At 47.0% G+C, this 16,509-nt stretch overlaps 1 protein-coding gene across 2 annotated transcripts in view; it reads right to left on the bottom strand.

The window, feature by feature from the left end:
* The window catches only part of SLIT3 (slit guidance ligand 3), a gene marked incomplete at its 5' end in the record, with an annotated part of 610,658 nt that overhangs the window by 206,695 nt on the left and 387,454 nt on the right, over positions 1-16,509 (bottom strand). For both annotated transcript variants that reach the window (XM_082835732.1, XM_082835733.1), the window contains one exon: positions 8,088-8,159. In XM_082835732.1, coding sequence (XP_082691858.1) covers positions 8,088-8,159 — 72 coding nt within the window. The remainder of the gene's footprint in view (positions 1-8,087; positions 8,160-16,509) is intronic.

The raw sequence follows: 16,509 nt of genomic DNA, 5'->3' as shown, positions 1-16,509 counted from the left end.
AAAACAGAAACAAAAACAGTGTATGTCTCATAGGACCGCTAAACCTAACTCAGAGGGGCCCAGAATCACTGTGCCTTCTTGCCAGGACACAGGAAAGATGTGATTCTAGTTTACATGCTTGTTGTAAACCCCTTGTTTGCTGTGCATTTAGTGCTCAGAGGGGTTAAATATCTGTGATGAGTTAAAAAAAGAATTTTGCCGACAAATAAAAATGTCCCAGATAACAAATTTCAGTGCTGGAGCCAGAATAATGGTCTCCATTATCCTGAAAAAACAGGAAGGCTTCTCTGGGCTGGTTTTTGCAGCTTTGCTTTTATTCTTCTTTGCTCTGAGATGTCATCATGCTCTTTAACTCAGGGTTTTAGCCGTCCTCTAAATGCTGGAGCCTCTTTGTTCTGAAAGTCACCCACTTACTCATTGTTTATTGAGCACCTACTATGAACCAGGCATAAAACTAACTCTTCCGAATAAAACAGTGAGGAAGACAGACTCACCTTCTCCCTCTGCATAGCTCGCAGGCTGTTGGAGGGGAAAGATGACTCAGAAAGAAGGCAGTTAGAACTTAGGGTGGGGTGTTATGAGAAATATCCAAAGCCCAACAGAGGACCTCTAACACAATCTATAAAACAGTGTAATCCTGGCCTGGAAGGAATTCTACGTGTTGCCTATACAGCTTCCAATTCTAGGCGCGACTTCTGGGAAAGGGCAATTACCACCACCATCATCCTGCCTTTGGACAACACTGTATCATATCTTTTTCCAGACTGATGGAGTCTAATTTACCCATTTCTTTTATTATTGTTCTCATTTCAGAGGATTTACTTTAATAAATCAACTGGTATTTATCGAGCACTTACATTGGTGGCCAGGGGGCCAGAGAGAGAAGAGTGCTCTAGGGGAGTATTTATCATATTATATACACTCTTTGTGTATCTGTTGGCCTCCCTCTGTGACGAGAAGCAGGGACTGTGCTTATTCATCTTTTTTTTTGCAGGACTTGCTCTGGGCCTGGCGAGGGTAAGGGCTCAATGATGGTTTGTGGAAGGAGGAATGGAAAAATGGGAGAATGGAAAGAAAGAAGGAAGGAGGGGAGGAAGGGAGGGGCGGGGAAGGGAGGGAGGAGGGAGGAAGTGGGGAAGAAGGGAGGGGGGAAGGGGCAGGCAGTCAGGCAGGCTGCTGTGATCCCTTTCTTTACACAGCTTATTTGGGTAGCACTTAGAAAACTGGGGTGACGTCCAACTGCCTCCAGTAGCACCTCTGAACCCGACACACGCAGTCAGGAATGCAAAGAAGGAGAGGGTAGAAAACCTTCTGCACCTCGGGAAGGTGACGCGTCGGCATCCGCTGGCCTCCTGAGAGCAGATTTTCCCAAATCCCCCTTCCAAGACGCAACATTGCTTCCATCAGGAGAGGCAGGCGCACAACTCCGGTCCTCTGGCTCCGCCCCGCTAAGCCCTGGTGAATAAGCACTCAGTTCACCAGTCCGGTCTGCTGCCAGGACCTGCTGGCTTTCTCCCGTGGGTTTCTGTAGTTTGCCGCTGCCTCTTTAGGTCCGCTTTGCCTGCTTGATTCAGGACTATAAGCTTTCATCAACTGCACAAGTCTCCTTGCTGGCCACCCTGACTCCAGTCTCTGCTTCTCAGCGATTCACCCTCCCCACTGATGCTGGAGTTGTCTTTCTGCAATGAAAATCTGATCACACTGCTCCCCTACTAAAACCTTTTTGTTGGATCCCCCTTGCCATTGCCATATGGATCAGGTATTCAAGGTCCTCCCTGACCGTCATTCCCACATCGTCCACCTCCTGTCTCACTAACCTCAACTCTCTTCACTGTTCCTCTTGCGCGCTGTGCTCCAGCCACGAATCTCTGACAAGCCTCAACTCTTTCACATACCTCTGTCCCTTTGCATAGGTTGGTGATTTTTCATATGCTGTTCCTTCTGCCTGGAATGCCCTTCCCCTGGGTGAACTCCTACTCATCCTTCAAGGCCCAACTCATGTCACTTCCTGAGTGAAGCCAGAATCAGGCCTGTCTCTCTGGGCTTTCCCACATCTTTGTCCTTACCTCCAATGGAATCCTGGCCCCTGTCCTGCCACCACTGATTTACTAGTCTGCCCCCTCACCACACTGTGAGTTCTCCAAGTACAAGGACGGTGTCGTATTCTTTTTATAATATCATTTTCATATTAAGCATTTTAACAATAATGCATGATTTTCTCATATGTAATAGGCCAAGCACAAATGCTTGAGGAATGAAAGAACAAATACATTCATTGGATTTGTTCTTAGTCTACCTTATTCTCTGCCATGAGCCATTTGGGCACTGGGGATTCCACAGTGATTGAGAAAGACAGGGTCCCTGTGTACACATGTTCATTCTGTGTGACATCCAGAGACAGGGTGACAAATAGATGAACGAGATCATTTCATAGGGTGATAAGTGCTCTGAATAAATATAACTGGGTAGTGGGATAGAGAGGAAGGGCAGTGGGGGCCGAGGAGCTGCTTTAGATGGGTCAAGGAAGGCCACTGTGAGGAGGTGATGTTTGAGATGAGACCTGAACGATCTGAAGGAGCCAACTGTGTGGAGGTCCGAGGGCTTAGCATCCCACGCAAAGGGAGGAGCAAGTGCAAAGGCCCGGAGGCAGGAAGGAGCTTGGGGTGTTCAGGGATGGACTGGAGCATGGGAAGCACAAGGTGAGTGAGAGGAGACCCAGATCGTGTAGAGTCTTGCAGGGCACGACCAGGAGCGTGAACTCTGTTGCAGGTGCAGTGATGGAGTGAACGGCTGCTGAGATTAGCAGACAGAGATGCCACCGACAAGTGGGCACTTCCTGTCCCTCCCCCTTCCCCGCCCAAACACACACAAGGTTACCGCCTGCTCCTGGGGGCCGGCGGGAGGGCAGTGCAGCAACTCAGACTAACTAGGAAACACAAAGGCCGCCTGCCCAGCTTTGTTTTGAAACCGTCAGTTCCAAACTTTGCTAGCTGGCAGAGACAGGGGTTATTGATTTTCCCTTCTGGAATGCATGTCCTACAGAGTCCTCGCAAATAGAAACTGAAAAACAGAGGAAAACATAACTGCTGAGAAAGATAGAGCAAGGGGGCATTTTTTTAAAAAACAATCTATACTGGTTCTGTCTTTTTCCTATTATGCTTTGTGGGATTGTGGCTTGTCATCTCTCTTTTTGTCCAATTTATTTCCCCCCTATCTCTATGTCTTACAATTGTCTCTCTCTCTCTCTCTCTCTTTTCTCCCTCCCCTTCTTTTTCTCACTGTGTCTTCCCAATCCCTAGCACGGCATTTGCATATGGTAGGCAGGGAATACTGGCATGTCAAGTGTTGGTCTACTGGTCAGTCTACCTGAGTGCCTCTTTCTCCAGATCAATCTATCCATCTCGTCTCCCTTTAAATATAGCACCTTTCCCCCTCCTAGACAGGCAGCAGAGTGGGATCAGCCCATAAAACCAGCTTTTGGTAATTGCAGAGAGTGGTATCCCCAGCTAATTACTTTCTCTTTTCTCTGGAGAAGCAGGAAGCAATTAGGGGCTTCCTTCCGCTGCCTGGGTAGGGGCAGGGCGCCAAATCCCTCCAGCACCAGTATTACAAGGTTCAAACACCCCCCTGGGTCCTTTCTCTTGCCTCTGACAACAGCTGTATGCTTGCCTACTTGCCTCTGTGAATCAGGCCTCCAACTGCCAGCAGCCTCCTTGGTTACTCTTTCCTTTTTCCTGTTGCTAGCACGGCTGAGTAGGGAGTGCTCTGGGTAGACAGCAATGTCTATGGATTGAGTCCAGAAGACGGTTGGGTGGATTACAAAGGGCAGGCTAAGTGCGGAGGCCTAGGCCCAATGGTGCCTGCTGACTTCTACTAAATTATACACACTGATCAAAACTCAATTTTGGGGCTTCCCTGGTGGCGCAGTGGTTGAGAGTCCGCCTGCCGATGCAGGGGACACGGGTTTGTGCCCCGGTCTGGGAAGATCCCACATGCCGCGGAGCGGCTGGGCCCGTGAGCCATGGCCGCTGAGCCTGCGCATCTGGAGCCTGTGCTCCGCAACGGGAGAGGCCACAACAGTGAGAGGCCGGCGTACCGCAAAAAAAAAAAAAAAAAAAAAGTAAAAAACCAAACAAACAAAAAAGCCCCCAATTTTGTCGTCTGGAAAATGGGGGTAACACAGTCTCTTCCTTCTTGAGGGGGACTGACGGGACAAGCAAAGAAAATCCATATCAAAACTACAAAATTATAAACAAGAAATAGCCAATCCTTGCTTTTCTCCTCTTAGTGAAGCATATGGTATCATGAATAGGCCCAGTGGGTATTTCAAGCCTGACATTCCAATAATTTATCATCTTCTCCTATTTTATTTTACTTAAGTAACAAGTAGAAGAGTGTTATATTCCCTGAGCTCACACAAGGTGATGGAGAAGGTTCGAGGGCTGGCAGTTCGTTTATAAACAGATCGATGACAGGGATGTACATTCCTGAGGTTTAAAATTCACTACTCATCACTCACAAAAGAGACAATCTCTACAAGTGGGTAATTGAGGTCTGGTCGGAGGAGGGTGTTTCCTTAACAGGTTTTATACAAATTTAACTTCCGCAAAGCGTCTCGTATTTTACAGGTACTGACGCATATTTCAATGCACAACTTCAGTCATCAACCTCTACCCAGATGCCTCCCTTCTTGAACTTGCTCCTCAGCTTGGGTCCTATACGTCCAATTACCCACACTTCATTTTCTCTTAAGGCCACAGGATTATTTAATTTCACTCCCTCTTAGTCAAACCAGAGATGTAGCTGTGGTCACAGACCAAAGTCCCATAACCAGTAGAAACAGGACAGGATGTCAAGTTCACCAACACATAGAAGACGCTCCGTCCACACTGCCTGTGGAAGACGGGACACTACTCTACACTCAACTCATCGTCTTCCAGCCTGGTTCTTCCCCTGATCTTTCAACCTCTGTGGAGTGGGAGCTCCAAGAAGGCAGAGCTCACAGATACGTATCTTACTTCCCGCATTTACCCCCAGAACTGGCACGTAGTAGGAGCTCGAAAAACATTTTGAGGGCTGCGTGGATGAATGACTATGGGAATGTGCGATCATTCTCGGTGTCCTCCAAATATGGAGCTCATCATTTTCCCCTTCCTTTCCCTGGCCTCCAGTAACTCGTGGATTGCCACTTCCCTTGCCTCCGTCTCCACTGGCGTCTTACTGGGGGCTCCTCCTTTCATTCCTGACTGCGAGCCCTGATCCCTCACGTTGGACCACAGCCTCATCTCCCACCGGCCCCCTCCTTCTTCCACCTTCTCCTGTCCTAGGTTCCTCTTCCAGAATCAATGGTTTCATCATGACCTTTCCCAGATCGGAAGCTAGCCACCTTCTCAGTACCTACATCTAAAGTCCATACTCCTTGCAGGTGAGGCTCGCCACCACCCGGTCCCCACTTCTCTTTCTGACCTGATCACCTATTACTTCGCGTCATAATCCCTCCATTCCCATGAGACGGCTCGGCGTAGGTCCCTTAAAACACACCTTGTATAGGTTTGCCTCCCCACTCTGCACACGCTATTTGCCTGTTCGTTCGGCAAATTCCAATCATCATTCCGGGCTCCGTGAAAGTCTTTACAATGATAACAACAACAAAGGAAGACAGCAGTAATACTAGCTAGAACTTTCTAAGCACCTTCCACATGCCAAGCCTAGTACTGAGTTATTCATACACATCATTTCATTCACCTTCACAAGACCGCTAAGAGGTTAGGTACAATTCTTATCCTCCTCTCCCTCTGGAAGAAATCTAGGCTCAGAAGTGTCAAGTACTGTACCCGAGGTCACAGACTCAGTACGCAGAACAGCTGGGAACCAGACACAGATTAATCAGATGGCCACCCTTTGGGAGACACTGCCTAAAGCTACTGTTCTTCTCTGAGCTCTGACAGTCCTTCATAATGCCTGGCCACTCATTGGACCATTTTGCTGTGGACTGTTAAATTATTAAACTTCCTCTCGTATGCACGTTTCTTGTCCCCAGTTATACCGTAAGTCACCTGAGAATTACACATCTGGGTCTTAGAAGTTCTGGCCCCCCAGAGTATGGAGACTGAACTGATTAGAAGTAGGAAGTAACCAACCCCTTTCGTTTTGTTGGTTAATTCATCCTTTAAGCAGTGAGTTTACTCTCCTCCCCTGTCCCACTAGATCCCTGCTGTTCAGGACACATATCCAGGCGGAGAAGGAGGGCCTGTCCGTAGTTCTTGAGTTTGCGGACTCTTGACACTTTTAGCTCCTGAGGCCTTTGTGAAATTAGAGACAGTACAGGAAAACAACAACAATGACCCCCCCCAAACCCCAGCAACTATTGAGGACCACTGTGACACTAAATCACTTTCTTGAGAATCAAAAATGTAGCTGGTAATTACACAGCCCTGCTTATCTATCACCACAATATGTTTTCTTATTAATTGGCCCATTTAAAATTAGAGCCATGAGATAGGCTAGATATACCACTTTATGTATATAAGATGTTAATTTAGGGCTCAACCCTCAAGAAGCTGGTTGACTTTAAGTTAGTCACTGCCCTTCTCTGGTCCTCAATTTTCTCACTGCTGATCTGTGGGGTTTTATTGGATCTGTAAGTTCCCCTCTCGTCTTGCTTTTCTGGGATGCTAATCAACACAACCTCTTAGTTTTGCTTTATGGGCACCATCTCGAGTCACACTTTCTGCAGCTTTGTCTGCTCCTCCCGGCCCGCTCCTGCTTGTGGGCAAATGCTTCCAGATGAAGCAATGGGTAGCCTGCTGTCTGGAGCCCCTTGCAAAGTGCTCTCTGTTCCCTGCTCCCTGCACCCCAGATGCCTCTGCCCTCTGGTGTGCTTTGCATATCAAACGCCTAAAGCTTTCTGCTCGGTTCTCAGCAAAGGGGAGGCACATAGCTTGTATCAGGAAGCCAATATCAGCTTCCCGGCACGCCAAAATCCCTGCAGTACTTACAGGGAGAACTAAGAGCTAAAGCAGTTTTAAAAAAAAATCTCCTTCAAGACTTCTCAAGTTGGATGCAAGCCTGTGGAGGAGGTCAGTGGGCAGAAATGCCTTCTCTGTACCCCTCTCCAAACACATGGGCACAGTGGTGTGGACAGAAAATTCAGGAGGCGCACCCCTCGCGAAGGGAAGGGCCCGGGAGTCCTGATAAGCGGCAGACAGCAGGGGGCCAGGTAGGGAACGACAAAGGTTATTTGGCAAGTTCAAAAGCGTGGTGATGGAACAGTTCTGCATCAGTTGCAGTAATGGGCAACGGAATCTGCACGTGATAAAATGACACAGAATTGCACATGCGCACATGTGTGCACACAGACACAAATGAGCGTGTGTAAAACTGGGACATCTGAAGAATAAGGTCTGTGGATTGCACTCATGTCAATTTTCTGGCTTAATCTTATATGAGAGTTATACAGGGCGTTGCCACTGGGAGAAAACTGGGCAAAAGCGAACACAGACTAGTCTACTATTTTTGGAACTTCCTGTGAATCAATAATTATTTCCAAATAAAAATTAAGAAAAACCCCAAGCACCTAGTGCAGTAGGTCTGGCTATGTCTCCCCATGATCCTGGGACACAAGTCCTGACTCTCCCTCATAAGATCCTAACAGTGAGATCTTTACCATCTTTGTCTCCCATTTACAGAACACTTACTATGTACGAGGCACTAAGCGTAAAAAACATTTTCTCGTTTGCATCGATACCCCACCAGGCTATCATCCCTATTTTATAGAAGGTGATGACCTTGGGAGAAGCTGAGTTGGGCCCCAGGCCCACAGAGTGCGGCCAGGCTGGGACTCAGGTCTGGGACTCTATGTTCATAGCTGGGGACAAATCTCCAGAGAAGGATAAGACTCCCTGGAGCTGCCGTGGTGTTCGACGTGTGCTCCCTGGAAACCACTTAAGCACACCCCTCAATCTGTCTCAAAGGTGCCTGGACTGAGGGCACAAGTCACGGGGATACCCCCTCCCTGTCCCGTGCCCCTCTCCCCTGCTCTGGCCGGAGAACCACTTCTGCCGCGAAGCAACAAAAACATCACTTACAGGTTCTTCACGTCTGCGATGCCTCGGAACGCCTTCCTCGGGATCCCCAGGATCTGGTTTTCGCTCAGATCTCTAAACAAGAAGAGAAGAGGCACAGGCATGAAGGACCCAGGCCCGGCTTTATCTGCATCTCATTATGAGAACAAAACCCCTCTGGAGGCTGCCTCTGCGGTCAGGAGTGTTTGGGGGACTGTTTAGTCTCAGGCCCCAGGCTGCTTACAAGCCTTCACATTGTTCTTCTAGCGATGGCCTTGCTGAAATGGTTACCAGGCCAGCGGCTCGCCTCCAGGGCGGGCTCTGTGGGTGGTCTCACACCTCCAGGCCACGAGCCAAGTGCTGGGTTATTTGTTGCACACACACTACACCCCATTCTCTTGTTCTGCCACCTCCCAGAGATGACCCCTTCCTCCGCCTCCGCACAGCATCCCTCCCCCACCGCAGGGTCAACACCACTCAATCTCCCATCTTCTCAGGGACTCTCTCTGCCTTTCTCATCTGAGATTGGAATGGAGCCTGGCCATCCTGACTTTCCGATGGGGGATGACCCTCTCTGCTTTTCGAGAGCCCCAGAGACACCCCTGGGGGCCACCTGGATTGTGCTAGTGACAGGCATGATGAATTCAAATTGCATTTCCACAAACCCACCCAAAATGAGGGTCCCACTGCACCTCATGTAGCATTTAGCAATGCTAACATGTTGCTCTGAGTAGGGAGGGGAAGGGACAAAGTGTCAGGTCCTGAAGCTGGCTCAAACCCAAGTCTTGTACCAGGGTCCCCTTTAAGAATCCCCAAAGCCTCAATATCCTTTCCTAAGACCCATGCATTTTTTTTTTTCATTTTGTATTCCAGTTTTATTTTTTGCTGGACCAAACACATGCACTTGTTTTCATTCATACCCCAAGCTTGCTTGGGGTCTTAGTAAGTAATCAAGCATATATATGTGTATCAATCATATATATATATATGTGTATCAATCATATATATATATATATATATATATATATATATATATATATATATCTCCATTATTTTGAAAAGAACACAAAAACCTTCAGATATTAAGGTAAAAAATTACCTACCCAGACACAACCACTGTTACCAATTAGGAGTAATATATATATAAATGTTACCAATCTGATCTCATAGTATGTAGTCTGTTTTAACCTCTTTTTTCGCATACTATATTGAGAACATCTGTTCCTGTCATTAACAGTACATGTATGCCAACATTTTTTTTTTTTTTTTTTTTGCGGTACACGGGCCTCTCATTGTTGTGGCCTCTCCCGTTGCGGAGCACAGGCTCCGGACGCTCAGGCTCAGCGGCCGTGGCTCATGGGCCCAGCCGCTCCGCGGCACGTGGGATCCTCCCGGACCGGGGCACGAACCCGTGTCCCCTGCGTCGGCAGGCGGACTCTCAACCACTGCGCCACCAGGGAAGCCCCTATGCCAACATTTTTAATGGCTGTGTATCATCCAATTCTATAGATGGCTATATGATCCCACGGTGCTAGGTATTTATTTACTTGCCATTTAAGGAAACACCAGGATGAATTTTCCTGCCCACACATTTTGAGGACACTTGTACAGCTACTTCCTTGGTATAAAAGTCCTATAAGGAGAATGTGCTGGGTCACAGGGTAAACGCGTCTTAAATTGCCGTGTTGTCCTAGAGACGGATGGACACTCCCACACTGATTTTCCAGGGGCACCTAATCAAAAGCTATAGATGACTCCAAATATATTTGGAAAGAGAGGTCAGACGACCATCCTCCACTAAAACCTGGGCCCTCTAAACCATCATGTTGCCGGGAAGCAGGAGGAAACACAGGAAGCAGAAGAGAGGAGCCCGTTTTTCTGCTCTCATCGGCTGAGCTGAGCGGGCAACTCTGAGTGGCGGGCTAAAACTCAAGACACGTGGGGATTGTCTGGGGCCGCTGTTAGGTACCAAGGCAAGGCTCAGAGTTGGGGTAGGGTGCAGAGATAAATACAGAGAGAAATCCTGGGGCTGAATAACAGGGTGCTCCCCATCTCAAATCCAGTTTCCTCTGCCTGTGACTGATATAAGTAAATTCAAATGCACAGGGAGCCCCACTGCAGGCTCCCCCGGCTGGGCCTGATTCAATGAGCAGGGCTCCAGCCTGGAGTCGGGGCGCTGAACAAAGCCCACGATGACAGTAGAGGTCAGGCAGTGTCACCAAGGCCACTCCTCTGCTCTCCATCAGCCTCCAAGAGAAAGGGGCCCAGGTCCTGTCATCTGACTAATGCAATTTCCACCAGGCATCTGGGCGATACCCAAGGCTCCGGCAGCCACAATGGGCCCAGTCTTTTCTGCCAAGAGAAGGCTGGTCTCCAGGACAGCAAGCCCCTGCCCGCTAGCCTCCGAGGCTCGTATGCTAGTTTTGGCCGCTCTGGGAAACAGCTCAGGCCACACTTCTGGCAAACGGCTAATGATCAAAATCAGGGGCAGGTGGAGGATACAGGAGAGACGTTTAGAACGATCAGCTCTAAAAACGCTTGGAAGCCAGATGAAGGGGTACCTATCCCAATTATGCATTAACCCTTTGAGGTTAAGGCACCCCGGTACACTGAAAGAAGAGCAATTGTATGAGGGTTCTGGTTTGCAAGTACAGCGGGATGAAGAAAGGACAGCCGTATTTAAGCAGAAAAATCTGATGGCGTTGCCGAGCAGTTTCCCACGGAAGCGGTCACACAGACAAAATCCTGCCCTTGGATGGGACGGCCACTTGGGTTTCCGTTCTCGCTGTAACTATACCCAGGGTTGCTCCTACTTTCAGGAGCCTCGTTGAAAGTACAGCTCTTTCCGTCTCCCTGCCATGGCTTTCCTCCTGCCGCCATTGAGCGAAACAGTAGATTGTAGGGAATTTATCTGCTACCCAGGACAATCTGCTTGTAAATTTTATTAATTTTATTTTCCATTGAGCCTCTCTTCTCTGGCTAACAATACCGCGGCCATCCATCCGCAGGACTATACATTGATTTCATAAATACGTCCAGTGGGCTGACAAACTGACAGCTTTAATGGTGTTACTGATGGGGCGTGGAGGAGGGTTCAGGGCTGGGCGCTTCATTTTCGGTAACTGTCCCTTCACAATTATCTCGGGGCCTTTGTGGGGGTTCCTAATAGTGTGTTTATCTCAGCGTGATGCCAGAGCATGGAGCTATTGTTAAGTACTATCCTTGAGAGAGACAAGAGCCACCATTTTCGGCTGACACTTAAATAAAAATAACAAAATCTATCCATAGTGCCCACGAGCTTAGTTCCGGCCAATTGCTTGTTGGGGGTTTAGTGCCTCCCTGTTCCTGCGGGAAAAGGCTCAAAAGTGACCAGGTTTGAAAGGGAACTTGCTTTTTCTTTTTTTTAACCTTAGATGAATGGGATGAGGTTGGAGTAGGGTGAGAGAAAGAATGGTGAGCTGGGATTTTCTGGGGAAATAAAGGAAGATGGCTGGTGGGAAAGGCTTTCTTGGTTGGGAAGCGGGGTTCCCGACTGGGATGCCTTTTTAAATAATTAGGATTCTGAAAGAAAGGCGAACTGCATTAGCTAAAGTGCATTTTCCTGCTTCTGGAAAATGATTAACTGGCTGATCATTCCATCCAAAAACACCAGACCAGAGAGGACTTATTAAGGAGACAGTAAGTCAAATAGGAGTTGGCAAGAACCAATATATCCCCCTTCCAGCCAACATCCCCCCCCCTTTTTAATTTACTAAAATGCTTTGGACACAGATTAACTTTCTTCGCAAATTTATTATTGCTTCATCTACCTTGAAACAGGGACTGCAGACGTTTTGATAAATGGATTGAAAGGTTGTCTAGTTCCAGTGGAGCTTTTGAAATGCTTCCCGGGGCTCTCCCTGCAATGTCAGACATGCTTTGTTCTCAGAGCAACAGTGAATGACAGTCCCCACCTTCACCCCACCCCTACCTCCCCATGTTTACCAGGCAAGGCAAGAAACAGGTAAATGCTCTCCTTTTTGCTCTGGTGGGGACAATGCGTTTGTCTCGGTCACTTTCATGCTACCAGAAAGTCCTGTCTGTGTTAAATGGAAGTTTATGGCTCCTAGAGGTCCATGTCGAATTATTCCGAAGGTACAGAATGGGACTTGGAAGCTCCTCAAGAATTGGGGAATTCTTGTGTGGGAAGTGGATAGAGCCACTTATTAGCTGTGTGATCACACAAACTACTGAAATGCTCTATGACCCAGGTTCCCCATCTTTACAGTGAGGTTATTAATTTTACCGATCTCTTGCAGATTAATACTGAGGATGAAATGAATTGGTATGTGTATACTTTGCACAGAACCTGGGACCCTGGACGCATTCAGTGAAAGGCTGCATGTATTTCTTGGACTTTCCCTCCATTTAGCCCTGGATTTGCATCGCTGAAAATGTCCCTTTTCACTATCCTCAGGACATATGCCTACAACTCTGCAAAGACTAGAACACATAAACATTGCTAATATTCTTTCCATAAAGTCTGAGGGAGGTTAAACTTCCCCTCATCTATCATCTAGATACGAGTATCCATATTTGACTCTAGATTCTTTTGGATAAAACAGGAGAGGGTGATTCAGGAGTAAAGTTCTGCCTTAGGTTGGGCTCGCTCAGATGCAGACGCTTGGCCAAGTGATGGATTCACAAAGTACTCCTGGGAGAGGCAAGAAAGGGATGGAGGAAATAGGATGGAGAAGGAAATAAAGGACAATGAGGTAAAGTGCTGGTCTTAGCCCCAAACCCTGGGAGCTCCTGTCTCTAACCAAGGGATCTGGGTCTTTGTAGCCCAGCATCAGACAGTCCTTGGTTAGACCACCCAGGAGAAATGCAAATTCCCTGGCTCTGCCTGTTCTCCATAAGGCTGGATGAAGTGACACTAGCAACTCAAGGACAGGTTGCCGAAGAAGTTCCCAGCCACGACTTTCAGCAGCAAAGTCCAAAGAATCAGGAGACGGGGGCCAATGTCAGCAAAGGGAACCCAAGGGATCCAAACCAAAGCATTTCATAAGAAGGCTTCAAGGTCAGTTTTCCTAAATCAGGGAAGATTTTTTAAAAAAAATCTTTCATCTCAGAAGATTAAAAAAAATCACCCCTGAAAGATGACATATCCAGGATCAAGGATCAAGAGGCCATGCATGGTAGGGGGTGGGAAGCAACTGAGCAAAGGAAACTGGAGCAACCCAATCTGGTACCTTCTTTATCTACCTCCCCAAACCCTTTGCACTAAGACGAATCAAATGCCTTTTTAGTAACATTAAAAAGAAAAAATCCATCAACTCTTGATTAGCCAAACTAAAAGAGGGGATGACCTAAAAGCATTTATATTTAGAATCCTTTATTGGATTTGGGATCAGGGCAGTGAATTGCGATTCTGATTCTCTTTGGCCTGAGTATGTATTAAAATTACTTTCCTAGTAATGGAAAGCCTCGTAGGAAGAAACCGCCCATTGGTGCAGTAGGTATCAATCCAAACTCATTTCATTTCTGATGGATAATCTATGAATCTAAAATTTCTTGGACTCTCAATGCTACCATCCTATACAAAGCTGAACCTTGATCCCCTACCCCCAACTCCTCAAATATGGTAACCATGACACATCACTCTGCTCTAGGATCCAAAGAGAAAGATATTGTTTTGCTTACCTTATTTGATACAGCAGGAGGGACAGATATGCAGGAAAAATTATTCCCTGGGGGTTTTAAAATGTGGGCTTCGGGGAGGATTTATCTTAAAAGGTGAATCTCTTGTGCAGGCGAAAGCAAGATTATATGTTTGCAGTTGGGTCACTGTCAAAACCAAATGAGCCCCAAACGTATGTCCCAGCTAGGAAGCCCTGGTACCTCCAGCTGAGTGTCCAGTTAATAGCATCCTCTGTCTGAGGGAGGTTACAGTGGACTACCTGAATCATTTCCTGCAAGAAATGCCACCTATCTCAGAGACCCAGAGACTCAAAGTATCAATGGGGGACGAAAACAATGATTTCCCACTGCTCCGGCTGGGTTTCTAATATCTCACGGCAGCAAGAGTTGACACTGCCTGCTCCCTTGATGTGAAAAAGTTACTGAATGAAACATTTCAATAAGAGCTCCTTCCACTGTGCCCTCTTTGATAAGCTCATCAGAAAAGTCCTAGTCAGAGCGTTCAGGTGTTTAATATTGGTGGATTAAATGCCAGTTCAGATTCTTACTTCACTCAACAAAAAAATGAATTGAGCACCTACTACGTGCTACACTACTGAGACACAGAAATGAACAGAACCAAGTTTCTGTACTCCTGGAACTTGCATCTCATTGACCCCAGATACAAATAAACAGACTCCTTTATATGAACATAAACATCTAGACACCTCAAAAAATAAGAGCTGCAGTTTCACTCTTTTTTCCTTTTCAACAAGAAGGAAGCCTGTATTTAATTCACACTGCAAGACTGTTCCTAACCACCAAGGAAAATAATTCACACTTTTGTTTTACTCGAGGTCCAAAATCTTTTTTGGTTTTTAGGAGCAGGGAAAGGGAAAGATGCCAATCTGAATCACCGGGACTTGCAGAGGTGCAGACTTGTTTCATCAAGTATTTTTGATTTTATCTATCCATCTATCTACCTATCTATCTATCTATCTATCTATGGCTGCATTGGGTCTTTGTTGCTGTGTGTGGGTTTTCTCTAGTTGTAGTGAGTGGGACTCACTCTTCGTTGCGGTGCGTGGGCTTCTCACTGCGGTGGCTTCTCTTGTTGCGGAGCACGGGCTCTAGGCGTGCAGCCTTCAGTAGTTATGGCGCACAGGCTTCAGTAGTTGTGGCGTGCGGGCTCTAGAGCACAGGCTCAGTAGTTGTGGCACACGGGCTTAGTTGCTCCGCGGCATGTGGGATCTTCCTGGGCCAGGGCTCGAACCCGTGTCCCCTGCATTGGCAGGCGGATTCTTACCCGCTGTGCCACCAGGGAAGTCCATGGATTTGTCTTTTAAAGTGGACAGTCTGATAAAAATCAGGACAGTTTGGAAATGTTATTAAGAGTTGGCATGGCACGGGGCAGCTGTTCTCACAGTGGGGCTCACCATCTACCTGATCAGAATTTACTGATGATGCTTTGAAAAAAATACAGATCCCTGGTTTTTAAAATAATTTAGATATGATCATGGTATTGTGTTTTGATATATTTGCTACGTTATTATTGTTCTTTTCATTTATGTCTTTATCTTTGAGAGATACATACTGAAATAATTAAGGATGAAATGATGATGTCTGGGTTTTGCTTCAAAATAATATAGAAGAGGGAGAACCGGGTAGAAGTATAGATGAAACAAGATTGGCCATGAGTTGATACTTATTAGAGCTGAGTGATGGGTATAAAGGGGGTACATTTATAATCTGTGCTTGACTTTTACACAAGAGTGAAATTTTCCATAATAAAATTTTTTGTGTGTGTGTGTGTGGTATGCGGGCCTCTCACTGTTGTGGCCTCTCCCGTTGCGGAGCACAGGCTCCGGACGCACAGGCTCAGCGACCATGGCTCACGGGCCTAGCCGCTCCGTGGCATGTGGGATCCTCCCGGACCGGGGCACGAACCCACGTCCCCTGCAGGGGGACGGCAGGTGGACTCTCAACCACTGTGCCACCAGGGAAGCCCATTCCATAATAAAAAAATTTTAATGCCAATTCCTAGGACCCATCCCAGACTTACTGAATCAGAAACCTTGGGAATGAGTTCTGGACACTTTGGGCAAGTGTGAGAACATGGGTAGAATGATTAGTGTATGTGATTAGGTGTTAAGTTCATGTTCTAGCCGCGTGTCTTTACGAGCATTAATACAATTCTCTAAGCCTCAACTTGTACTTCTGTGATATTAGGATAAGCATTATAGATAATGGACAAGCAAGTGCTTTCTATATTTGAACGCAGGATATAAATGCACATCACTATCTTCATTTCATTAGCATGAGGTTAACAAACATAGCATCTTACTTCTTTATGTATCTAGTCTGCTTGGGTCCAAGATGCAAAGGCCTCCTGTGTCTCAGGTGTGACCCTGCTGGTGTCGGGCGAAATGCCCATGGGATACATAGGTACGTAGGTAGGTAGATGGATAGAGAGATAGATAGATAAATACATGGTTGGATAGGTAGGTGGATGGATGGATGGATGGATGGATGGATGGATGGATGGATGGATGGATGGATAGGTAGGTAGGTAGGTAGGTAGATAGATAGATAGATGATATATGGATAGGGTCTCCTTACAGGGGGAGGCCGAGACGGGCAGAGTGACAACATCTAATCTGTATTTTAGAAAGCCACTCAGGGGCCCAGTTTGGAGGCTGACCTAGGAAGAACTAAGAGTTCATGGGTGGTTACACCCCTCCCTGGGATCTCAGAGATATGGCAGAGGCAAACCAAGCACTCTGTCCCT

Source organism: Leucopleurus acutus, assembly GCF_964270905.1.
Source record: "Leucopleurus acutus genome assembly, chromosome: 3".
NCBI classification, from domain to species: domain Eukaryota; kingdom Metazoa; phylum Chordata; class Mammalia; order Artiodactyla; family Delphinidae; genus Leucopleurus; species Leucopleurus acutus.
Note: the sequence above shows the minus strand (reverse complement) of the source record. Positions and strands in the feature narration are given on the sequence as shown.